This window comes from Agrilus planipennis, unplaced genomic scaffold, assembly GCF_000699045.2.
Source record: "Agrilus planipennis isolate EAB-ADULT unplaced genomic scaffold, Apla_2.0 scaffold35, whole genome shotgun sequence".
Lineage (NCBI taxonomy): Eukaryota > Metazoa > Arthropoda > Insecta > Coleoptera > Buprestidae > Agrilus > Agrilus planipennis.
Window position 1 is genome coordinate 1,905,145 of NW_020438957.1, and position 12,457 is coordinate 1,917,601.

General features: G+C 32.4%; 1 protein-coding gene across 1 annotated transcript in view; it reads left to right on the top strand.

Moving 5' to 3' along the window:
* The window catches only part of LOC108744769, a 21,844-nt gene extending 9,953 nt beyond the window's left edge, over positions 1–11,891 (top strand). The window contains 10 exon segments of the mRNA XM_025975038.1: positions 712–1,000; positions 1,825–2,385; positions 2,447–2,669; positions 2,737–2,956; positions 5,062–5,344; positions 8,836–9,120; positions 9,395–9,955; positions 10,879–11,101; positions 11,168–11,387; positions 11,556–11,891. Coding sequence (XP_025830823.1) covers positions 712–1,000; positions 1,825–2,385; positions 2,447–2,669; positions 2,737–2,956; positions 5,062–5,344; positions 8,836–9,120; positions 9,395–9,955; positions 10,879–11,101; positions 11,168–11,387; positions 11,556–11,841 — 3,151 coding nt within the window. The 3' untranslated portion in view covers positions 11,842–11,891.
* Positions 11,892–12,457: the final 566 nt, after the last annotated feature.

A 12,457-nucleotide genomic window follows, 5' to 3' on the forward strand; every position in this document is an offset into this window, starting at 1 on the left:
AGCAAAGACCAAAAATTTTATGAGCGTGGAATTATGCTACTACCAGAAAGATGGCAAAAGGTGTTGGACCAGAACGGTTAATATATAATTTAATAAAGTATTTGTTTATTATACGAAAACTGTCTTTCATTTCCACAAAAAAAAACGAAATGACTTTCCGAACAACCCTATAGATAAGGGTTAAGTGTGAATTTTCAGAATATACAACATAGTAAATGTCTAAACTTATTATTCAGTAACGCTTACAAGGATGGGGTTGCTTAAAATTTAATACATAAAAAAATGTTTTTATATTGTATAAGCCTAACGAAAATGATACGCATAGCTACATCGCGATAAAATAAAAATAACAAAGCATACGTTTTGAACTCGATCCAGACATATAAAAAATTAGATATACTTGTAAATTAATATCTTACGCATGTAGTACAGCCTTGTTATTTAGATAGATTATTTGAGAGTTGAGTAAACAATTTTTTGTTGCCAAAAGTACGTGCTACGTGTAAGTACATATTTTTTATTTATGTAACCCAGCCTACAACGACGTTGCTTAAATCGGTATCTTCAATTTAAGTTAATTAAAAATTATCAGTGTTTTGTTGGAGAGATAAGTGCACCTATTTGATTTACTGGTATTTATACTTGCTACTAATGAGTAATTGTAAAAGTCAATACTCTATTGATTTTAAAAGAAGACGGTTTCGTGTAAAGCCTTAAATTAATAATGAAAATAACAAAAACCATAACGTGTTTCTTAATAATTTTTGTGATGTGCCAGTTTGAATGGAGTAATGGCGCCAATATATTGGGAATATTTGCCTTGCCATTCGACAGTCATCAAGCTTTCTTCAGGTTAATATGGAAAGAATTGGCCTTAAGAGGCCACAATGTGACTGTGATTGCCACCAGACCCTTACACGATAGTAGTATTAAGAATCTTAAAGAAATCGATATAAGCTTTAGTTTTAAAGTTTATGAGGAAATACATTTCGTCGAGGAGGTGTGTATTATAATATACAAGTACAGAAAAAGGCAGTATAATTGTGTGTTTACCAGTCCTATAGTTAGCTGTTAATAAAACAAAAGAAAATTTTACTTTCTCATTGGTTTGTGTTAAGTGGCGTGCACCATTGGATATGTAAGTGTTATGCATCAGGCGCTTAGGCTATGCTTTGGTATGAGGTATCTATGTACCATCGACGAATTCCAAGTTGAACGGGTTCAACTTGTGAATAAAAACACTTATTTACCAAATTATTTTAAAACAAATATCTGCCTTGGTCCTTGGTCTTGAGTGTTAAATCTTGGTTTTGTTCATTTAATCTGATACTTACTTTTTTTTAATTATTCTAAGTACAAATTTCACAGAAGGCACAAGGTAGTCGAAAGAAGTAAAAATATCGAAAAAATTAGTATGTCTTTATATTTCAATTATGTACTATCCACATATAGGAACAAAGAACACTTACTACGAGAACATTCTTGTAAATCATTTTTTTTCCAAACAGTGTTAAATTTTCTATTTTTTATATTTAGTGTTAAAAAGTAAAATAGTAAAGCAAACTGAAATTTTAAATAGTTTAACTTATGAACCCACCGGAAGTAATAATTATTCGTTTAGTCTTGAGTATTTGGTCTTGTTTTTGGTCTGGGTCTTGTTTGTTCGATCTTGGTTTTCATCTCGGTATTACTAGTATAAAGACAGTATTGTTTTTTGTCTTGACCAAGATCAAGACTTCAAGTCCAAGTCCAATTTTGCTCATAGCTAAAGATCATCAATTCCAATTTTATATATTTTTTTTGTTAATTAAACTTTTTGTTTAGGTTCAAGAAGTAAGTAACATATTTAAGTATTGGTCTGTTCTTGCAAATTCATTGAAGAAATTTGGCGTTAAACAACTATCAGATCCTGGCATACAGGCTTTAATAAAAGACAATAACACCCATTTTGATGTAGTTCTGGCTGAATTTGCCCTGCCGGCATTTTTCTACATGAGCGAACTATTCGATTGTCCTTTAATACTAATGAGTTCTATGCCTATCAATTGTATTACGTCGGTTGGAATCGGTAATCCTTTACATCCACTTATTTTGCCAGACGCTAATTTACCGTTTGGTAAAACACTAAGCTATAAGGAGAGATTACTTTCTGTGATTAATTACATTTGGTCAATCACTTTTGTACATTACGCAATATATTCGGCGAGTGATGAAGTAATTAAGGAATGTTTAGGAGTCGAAACTAATCTGGCAGAAATAGAGAAGAAGAGAGCCAGCTTAGTTATTGCTAATGATGTCCCCGAATTGAGTAATGTACATCTAAAAATGCCAAATGTTATTGAAATTCATGGTATTAATTTGAAACCACCTGCACCATTACCAAAGGTAAGCCAGAATCCAAATTAGTGGTAGATATAAAATGAATGAAACTATTTATTTCTTTAAGGATTTAAAAGAGTTTTTGGATAATGGTACTGAAGGAGTTATATATTTTAGTCTAGGGACTTTAGTACTATCCGATGTAATCAAAGACAGACTTCAAATTGCTGAAGAACTGTTTTGTGAACTTCCTTACAAGGTGGTGTGGAAACTCGACGTTGACAGTGTAATTGTTGATTCAAAAAATATCTTCGCTAGACATTATTTTGAATCACAACAAGATATTTTAAGTGAGCTGACGTTTTATGAAGTTTTATTTACTGATGTGACTTTCTAACAGTTCAATTTTAATCGCAGGGCATCCGAACGTGAAAGTGTTTATAACACAAGGGGGATTGCATTCTCTGGAAGAAGCAATCGCGTATCACGTACCTATTATAGGTGCGCCTTTTATAGGCGACCAGAAAGGGAATATTAGAAAAATGGTAGATTCTGGAATGGGAATAGAAATTGATCTCCATACAGCAACGAAGGAGGATATAAAATCCGCGATTCTCGAAGTTATGAATAATCCCAAGTAAAGATACTTATTATATATATATGTACCTACTGTTGAAAGTTAACGTAGTTAACTATCAAGTGCTTAAATGGATTAATAATGGTTATTTTGTAAATATCATCAGTCCAAAGACTTTTGGACACGCACCTGTATTTCTTTCGAATGCCTTTGCTATACTTCGTTTACTTTCTGTAGTGATGTGCCCTTCAGTTTGACCAGCGCAAAGTAGAAAAGAACAGCACTAGGTCAGAAAAGGAAGGAGACAACTCTGGGCCAAACTCTTAACCGGTGAGGAGCGTATAATCCGTACAGTACTGCACGGAAAAATTGATCATTTTATCCACTACAATTGCATTGCTCAAATTTGCTGTTATTGGTACCATTTACTACTGAATTTGAAGACATATTAAAGGCTTTAACGCTTGTTTTTGACTCACACTATTCATGATTGAATAAAATTTTTGGCAGCTACTCTATGAAAAAGTATGTTTAATGAACAAAAGAACAAGAGTCGAGAGTATAATGAGCTTTTTTCTTCCTACCTACGATTTCGCCAACGCGCATCCAAGTCATTGGAAGGGCTACAACGCTAGAGAAAGTAAATGAAGTATAACAGTCGACCTATACTCCTGTTAACTCTTACTTCTTCTTCTAGTATGTCTTTAACTGGCTCTTTATGACTAAAAAGGTATCGTTCCAACCTATCTCGTCAATTTCATATTGTTTTCCATGACGCTCTCTCTTTTATGCTTTCTAATACCTCCTAATTTCTAACCATAGTATTTTTAACATCCTTCTTAGGTTTTTTTTTAGGTTTTCCATACAGAACTTGAATAGAAATTAAGATAGGTTTTAAAAACTTTAATCTTTTTCGAGATATTTTCGAACCACTTCTGGAAGCAGCTATTCAATTCTTGATTTTTGGAAAGATAAAGAAATCGTTGGGACTTAGGTCTTGTGTTGTGAGATGTGCGCAAACTTGCATTATATTGGTGGAGGATTATTCATCGCTCGGGGTTGGTTTTTAGAAGCTCAGTATTGACTCCCAGCAAAAAAACGGTTCTACACCAACTGACAATTGTTGTCACAGGACCTGCTTTTGAGACAAATGTAGCTATCATCTTTTTGGACACACTTGGGGAACGGATGACTTTTGCTAGTTTTTCTTCACCTTGGAACACCCAAACAGAGACTGGCGTTTATTTTCAGGTTCATATGAGTAAATCAACGATTCATTTCTGGGTTGTAGCGGTCTGACCTGGCCTTCTTTTTGTTCTTTTGTCAATAGATGTGATATCCAACGGGACACTATTTTTTACTGTCAATTCTTCATGCGAAATTTTTGGAATTGAGGTTTTTGAAATACTCACTGATGCTTCAGTCTCGTGATATGTTACATGTCGATCTTCCTTGATGAACTTATGTAGATCGTTTACGTTTTTCTGAGAGTCTGTCGTTTTTGGTGCACCTATAAGTTTCCACGTCTTTGAATTCTTCATATCAACAAGAAACTGTCGACTGATGTGGTGCTTCATTGACGAAAACAGTGACCAACTAGTCGAGGCATTTTCTTTTACATAATAGTGTTCAAAAGTTGTAAAAAATTATTTATAAACCCTGCGCTATCCTTTGTTTTATATCTCTAACATTTTCTCCATTCTGAGTTATCTGACTCCTTAAATATCGAAAATAGAAGTGCAATTATTTCTATTGCGAATGATTTTTGAAACTTATTTTTAATACTCCATAATTCTAATCTTTGGCCGATATCAATCACAAACATTATTTCCTTCTCTAGCGTTTTTTCCATCCTGCTGAGTTATCTGACTCCTTATACACATCGAAAATCAGGGACTATTTTACTTGTCTCCTATTTTTATACATATAATACCTACGTAGTTCTAATCCTANACATTATTGTTAATAATATCGATTATCATTTATTATCTGTATAACGATGTTTATTGTTATATATTATATTATTATGCACTTCATTGATATGTAATGTTAAATTATCTATTGATAACCGCAATTATTTCTATTGCGAATGATTTTTGAAACTTATTTTTAATACTAATTAATTTTTTCAGGGTTTTTTTACATTAGCTTTTTTAATTTTTAAGATACCTAGAAAGAGTCAAAGAAGTATCAAAGTACATGTTCGACAGGCCCATGAAACCCATGGATGAAATCGTTTGGTGGATTGACTATGTTATCAGACATAAAGGAGCTTATCACCTTAGAAGTCCACTTCAAAGGCTCAGCTGGAACGAATTATTCCTTTTGGATGCACTTTTCACTATTATCTCCGTTTGTGCAGTTCTGTTCTATGTATCATACAAATTGTTGAAAGTGATTTCATTGAAATTAATTTATTTAACAAAATTTAGAAAAAGTAAAACCGAATAACGGGAAAAATTTGTGATTAATAATTTATTTACTGAATTATTTATTGTTTAAAGAATGCAAATGTTCATGCATAGGCACGTTATAAATGTGACAAAATTATCTACTTATGAATTAGACAGTTGAAATAAAAAAATCGCAGATAAGCTTAATTAAATATTTGACTTAAGTTTAAGTAAATATTTAATACGAAAAAAAGTTTCCGTTTTTTATTATATTGTTCTTGTATTCGTAGAAAGATAATGTTGAAATAAAAAAAATGGTTACTAATTATAGTATTGTGCATTTTTGTTTTTAATTTATGGGTTAAATACTATTTCCTACAATATTTTTTTTTTAATGAATATATTTTGGTTAAAATAAGTTGAAATAAACTAGAGACCGGTGTTTAGTTACTAGCTGTATATGGGATACATCTAATAAGAAATAGTTACACACAACAATTGAGAAAGATAGTAAGATTGTTCTTGATCTGTCGGGAGTCGGGATGGTCTCATTAAAACTGAACAGACGACTTCAATTGAGGAGGAATAACTCTTTAAGAATATTAAGACTTGTATTATGTTCCAAAATTTCTTTCTCTCGTAATATTTCTTAAAAACTTGAATATCCCAGATTCTTAACTATTTTTAACTAATCCGATAATCACAAAACAAGTCTTTTGGCTGATTTTTGAACATTTAAATTGTTTTGTTAGAACACCTAAATGTGAATGCGTTTATAACACACTAGGAGGTTTAAGTTCTTTAGAGGAAGTTGTAGTCTTCCATGCTCCAGTTATATGTGATCAATTACGTAATGTTGAGGCTGGTATAGGAATCCAAATCAATTTTTATGAATTAATAAAATATTTATAAGTCACTTTAATGCATCCCTGACAAAAAAAGGCGTAAAAAGAGAGCGCGCCATCCCCTTTTAACTTGTACTATATCTTCTTTGAGTTGCCACCTAAAGGTACAATTAATTTAAATTTGACGTAGTCGAATTGCCGATAATTTTATTGGGTATGTTTCTAAACCGTTATCATTACACAGGTTTTTTAAAAACTAAACTTAAAAGTTGTCAAAAACTAATAGTGGCTTTCTTTTTTTATTATAGTTTCAAAATAAACAACACATATTCGTTTTACAAATAATTATTAAAATGAAAGACATCAAACAACTAATTAATAATGGGTTAACAAATTGATTGCAACTATGTGATAATTAAAGATAGAAGGGGTAATAACAAGTTTTTGACCAATAGGTAGTTCGATGATTTTACCCTTACCCTCGTTTTTATCTGTTGTGAAGTGAAGTTTCCCGTAATCAAGTTGCATAAAATGCATTTTAAATTGGTAATATTATAATATAATCATTGTCTATCTATTATTATTATCTTTATAATCATTGTTGACCATTAGCACTCAAGATTATCTGTCGCCGCTGCCGCCTAGACGCAATTTGGCAGTCATTAGCAGGCATGTCGATCTACCGAAAACTTTAACCCTCAGTAAAAGCACGTAGACGGGAGGCAACACGTCATTTTCGGAAAAAACTGTGTAGAAACCCCCTATTGCTGGCTTCCTCTAAAACAGGACAGGCTGATCCTGTTGTACTGTCATTACTGAATGATATTCAGGATGTTACTGTACAAACTATCTATTTATTTTAAGACGTTCGTATCAATTTGTCTTTACTGTAGTTGCACTTTGCAGTCATCGATTAAAGGAAATTAAAAAATATGTGTGTTCGACATTGGATTATGGATTATTTATTTATATAATCAGACACAAATGTTTATCATTTAAAAAGTCCATATCACAGTGTAAAGTTTGAATGAATATTGTTTATTTAATATATCTATACAGTTCTGGTTGAGAGGGTAATTAACTGATTCCCAAAAATGTTTAAAGTGCGAATTCCAAATAGTGACTAATTTAAGAATTTCAGTGATATCGAGAAGCTTCAAAAAGCCTCATCGTCATAAGGTCGTCAGTCGTATTTCCCTAAAACTAGAGCAACCCATATCTTTAACTATTTGCGAACAGTAATCTAATCCAGGTCTACCTCTCCCCCTCCTAATCTCCGTTTCTGCCTCTAATATGTCTCTGACTAGACCTTCATGCCTGAGAAGGTGTCTTACTAACCTATCTCGCCTATTTCATATTGACTTGCAGAGAATTCTTTGTTCTCTTACTCTTTCTAATACCTCTTCATTTCTAACCTTCTCTATCCACGGTATCTTCATCATTCGCCTGTAACACCACATTTCGAAGGCTTCTAACTTTTTCTTTTCCGCCGCGCCACTGTCTATGTTTCGCACCCGTACAGCGCCGTGCACCAAACATACACTTTTAACAACCTTTTTCGAATTTCTAAATTAACCATTCGCGAGCATAGAAGTGACTTCTTTTTATTGAAGGCGACTCGACCCTGCTCTATACTCTACTTTATATCCCTACTACTCCTTCTGACTTCCGAGATACCTAAAATTGGCCACCTTCTAATTTTTCGTCTCCTGTCTTTATATTCGCTCTTTCCCTACTTTTCCTTATAATTCATACTGAAATTGGAAAGAAATGCGTCAGTAATCAGTTTGTAAACCTTATACGTTTTGTAGTTTTTTATTGTTATTGATATTCGTTATCCGAACTGCGTCTATTTTATTTATTTTTAAATCAATAACTACTTGTTTATTTTAAATTTGTTCAAAAAAACATTACACGACAAATGAAAATATACTCAATTCAGTATTCCTTCTGGCTTTAATGGCGAGTTCTGAACGACTTCTAAAGTTCACTGCCACATTATTGTTAATAATATCGATTATCATTTATTATCTGTATAACGATGTTTATTGTTATATATTATATTATTATGCACTTCATTGATATGTAATGTTAAATTATCTATTGATAACCATTAAAAATGTTGCGATGCAATTTTTGGTACAAGTATAAATAAAGTAAAATAAAAAATTATTATTATTATTATCACTAGAGTTATCCTTTCCAAATCAGTAACAATTGTACTACATACGTGGTATTTATGGTTGACTTAGGCAATCTTCGACAAAATCTAAAGACAATACATGACATGTACAGTAAAGTACAAAATTGGTGACGTTACAATAACGATTAAACTTTTTAACACAACATGCAGTTCTATTTTGTAATACGGCCAGTTTTCACAAAATTCATTGTTTGAATGTTACAACAAAATATTAAAATATTGTCTTACGTTCTTTGCACTGCTATTTTCCTTTGTTTTCCATAAGATGAAGGTTTAATATAAGATAGCAACATGTTGTTGTGAGGATGATGACGTTATCTGGTGTTGAGTATTTTTTTTTTATAACAAAGTACCTTTGATTTTAAGATTTGTTTACATTTAACATGTGTTACCTTATTATTTAAATGTATAAATTCAAAGGTTATCAGTGTCATATCAAACAGATAACGAAAGAATTAAATATTAATTCTAACATTTTTGTAAAATATCTATATAACCAGTGGAGCAATCATGAAAATTAGAAGGTTCTGTTGCCTGCCAATTTTTTTGGTGTTTACCCAGTTGAATTTTATAGAATGTGCCAACATATTAGGGATATTTCCTACACCTGTGAACAGTCACCAGAGTTATTTTCGATTAATATGGAAAGAACTGGCCCTCAGAGGCCACAACGTGACCGTCCTAGCCACAAAACCCCTCAACGATCCCAACATCAAAAATTTGAGAGAAATCGATTTGGGTTTTAGTTTCAAAATGCTTGATGATCTTAATTTGGTTAGAGAGGTAAGTTGAGACTTAATAAATTAAATATTTAATATTCTAATGTAGAGATCGTAATTTTTACAGNATTTGATAGTAGACCTTTGGAGGATGACTAGATGCATTAATTAAATGGTTAAATTAGTTTATAGAGGTAATGGTTCAGGAAGAATCCTTTACGATTTCCAATTCAGTTTCATTTTTATTATGAAGTGTTTATTTTATGGGTTTAAAGGTAAGTTGAGACTTAATAAATTAAATATTTAATATTCTAATGTAGAGAACGTAATTTTTACAGGCCCAAAAAGGTATGTTTTTTTTCAATTTATGGCATGTAGTTGTCAGAGGATTGAAACACATGACCGAAAAGCAACTTCAGCATCCAGAAGTACAAGAACTGATAAGGGACAACAATACACATTTTGACGTGGTATTGACTGAATTCGTATTACCAGCATATTCTTATATGAGTGAATTATTTGATTGTCCAATGGTATTAATGACATCTCTGGCGGCTATTCCTCTTACCTCGTCTGCAGTTGGGAACCCTGTGCATCCCCTTGTTACGCCAGATGCTAATTTGCCTTTAAGAAAAACACTGAATTTTAGAGAGAGGCTGATTGCTGTAATTCACAGAATATGGGCTACCTGCTACGCTCATTCTTTTGGGTATGAACTGCAAGGTGACGTAGTAAAAAAGATTTTTGGGGTTGAAATTGATTTGGCCGAAGTGGAAAGGAGAAGGACCAGTCTGGTTATAGCTAACGATGTCCCAATAATCAGTAATATTCATGCACGCATGCCGAACGTTATCGAAGTGCATGGAATTCACTTGACTCCACCTGCACCATTATCACAGGTATAATTAACATTAAATACACTATTCCAATAAGAAAGTTTCGTTAAAATCACTTTTTAAAATAACAATTTGTGCTGATAGTAGTAGTTCAAATAGATTCTTCCATGCATCTCCATATAAGACCTGGCGTTGTATTAATTTTACACTTGAAAACGGTTTATTTTCGGGGTAGGTTAAGCGGCAAGAACAAATAAATTAAATAGTAAGCCTTTGTACAACTTCATGGGTTTATGTAAATATAAATAAACCGATTTCTTACAAATTCTAACAAAATTAAGTATACTAACGAGATCCGTACCGTCATACGACACCAATGCGATGCTTTTTTTAATTGGCTCCAGTTCTGGTTTAAAATCATCTTTTGAAATCACGATGGGGTTTATTTTAGGGATATTTCGTACTTTCGGGGAAACACGATATTCGCGTTTAGGTCGCACTGTTTATTTACAATTTTACTATTTTTACTGATTTTGAGATGCACAACGTTTAGATGTAACCATTATGGTAGACAGATTTGAAAGATTATTTTCAAGTATTCGCTGATAAGATGTATATAGTGATTATTTTGCTTGTTAATCTGAAGTAGCACCTGTATTTGTTTAATAAAATCATAAAACGCGTTAAATAAATGAAAATTTATTTGAAAATGGGGTCCGCAAAGTTCTGTTTCTTGTGAGAAATTGAATAAAAGGTCAGCAAAAGGTTGTAATACCTACATTATCTAATAAGTATCTTGAACTGTGCTTCCATTACTTATTTTCGATGAAAAGTAATTGTTTTGAATTAAAGAAACTATTAGAATTTTACATGGAAGGAATAGTTACTTATCAAAGAATTGAATTTTGGAATGAAAATTTGTTAACAATATATTATAAAAAGCTTATCTAAGGATACTATATTAAAATAAAAATTGTTTCTTTAAGGATTTAAAAGAATTTTTGGACAATGGCACTGAAGGAGTTATATACTTTAGTTTGGGCACGCTGGTGGTTTCCGATGAGGTCGAAGATAAACTTCAGCTTATGTCGGAAATCTTTTCCGAATTGCCTTACAAAGTATTGTGGAAACTGAATGTCAAGAATATATCAATTAATACAAAGAACGTTTTAGCCAAATCCTATTTTAAATCACAACAAGATATTTTAAGTAAGTAATTATACAATTGGAAATTGTTGTCGACCCGATTTTTTAACGTTTGCGTTATTTCATTAGGACATCCAAATGTGAAACTGTTCATAACCCAAGGAGGATTACACTCTTTAGAAGAAGCGATAGCATATCATGTTCCAATTATTGGAATACCATTTGTAGGTGACCAGAAAGGTAATGTCCGAAAAATGGTACAGTCAGGAATGGGAATTGAACTGAATCTCAAATCGGCTACGAAAGAAGACATAAGATCTGCAATACTCGAAGTTATGAATAATCCCAGGTACTTATTCATGAATTTAAACTTTACGGAAATGAGAAATTTACTTATTTAGAAAATTTATAGAAGCGAACTATTTCAGTTTTTTTCACTATAACTGTAATCATGTAAATTATGCATAACTTTAATTATATACAAATTTTTTATTAAAGACAATTTTATTTTACACAGTTATATGGAAAGAGTTAAAGAAGTTTCAAAGTACGCATTTGACCAACCGATGAAGCCCATGGATGAAATTGTGTGGTGGATCGAATATGTAATTAGGCACAAGGGGGCCTATCATTTGAAAAGTCCGTATCACAGTTTGAGTTGGAACGAATATTATTTAGTTGACGTCGTTCTTACATTTATCATTCTTGGAATCACAATCTTATATGGTGCTTATAAACTATACAAGTTTGTCTTAAATAAAACGTTTAAATCAAAAGAACGTGTAAGAGAGAAAACAGAATAGAAAATAGTAATAAATTGTATCTTTATTTATAAATTATTTAATTAGGCTTTTTGGAGATTTTTAATTAATAAAATCTTACAATCAACTTGTACGTCTATTTATCATAATTTAACTTTGGAGCACGGCGTTGTACGGGTGTGAAACACGGACGGTGGGCGCGGCGGAAAAGAAAAGATTAGAAGTGTTCGAAATGTGGTGTTATAGGCGGATGATGAGGATATCGTGGGTATAAAAGGTTAGAAATGAAGAGGTATTGGAAAGAATAGAAGAACAGAGGACTCTATGGAAGTCAATCAAAAATAGGCGAGATAGGTTGGTAGGACACCTTCTCAGGCATGAAGGGCTAGTCAGAGATATATTAGAGGCAGAAACAGGAGTTAGGAGGGGTAGAGGTAGACCTAGATTAGATTACTCTTCGCAAATAGTTAAGGATGTGGGCTGTTCTAGTTTTAGGGAAATGCGAAGTTTAGCTCAGGATAGGAAAGAGTGGAGGTACGTGTCCAACCAGTCTTAGGACTGATGACCTTATGATGATGATGAACTATCCAATGTGATGGCAACTAAATAGAAGTACCACTCCCACCTTGTGGAAATATCTTGCTTTTATTATCTAGCA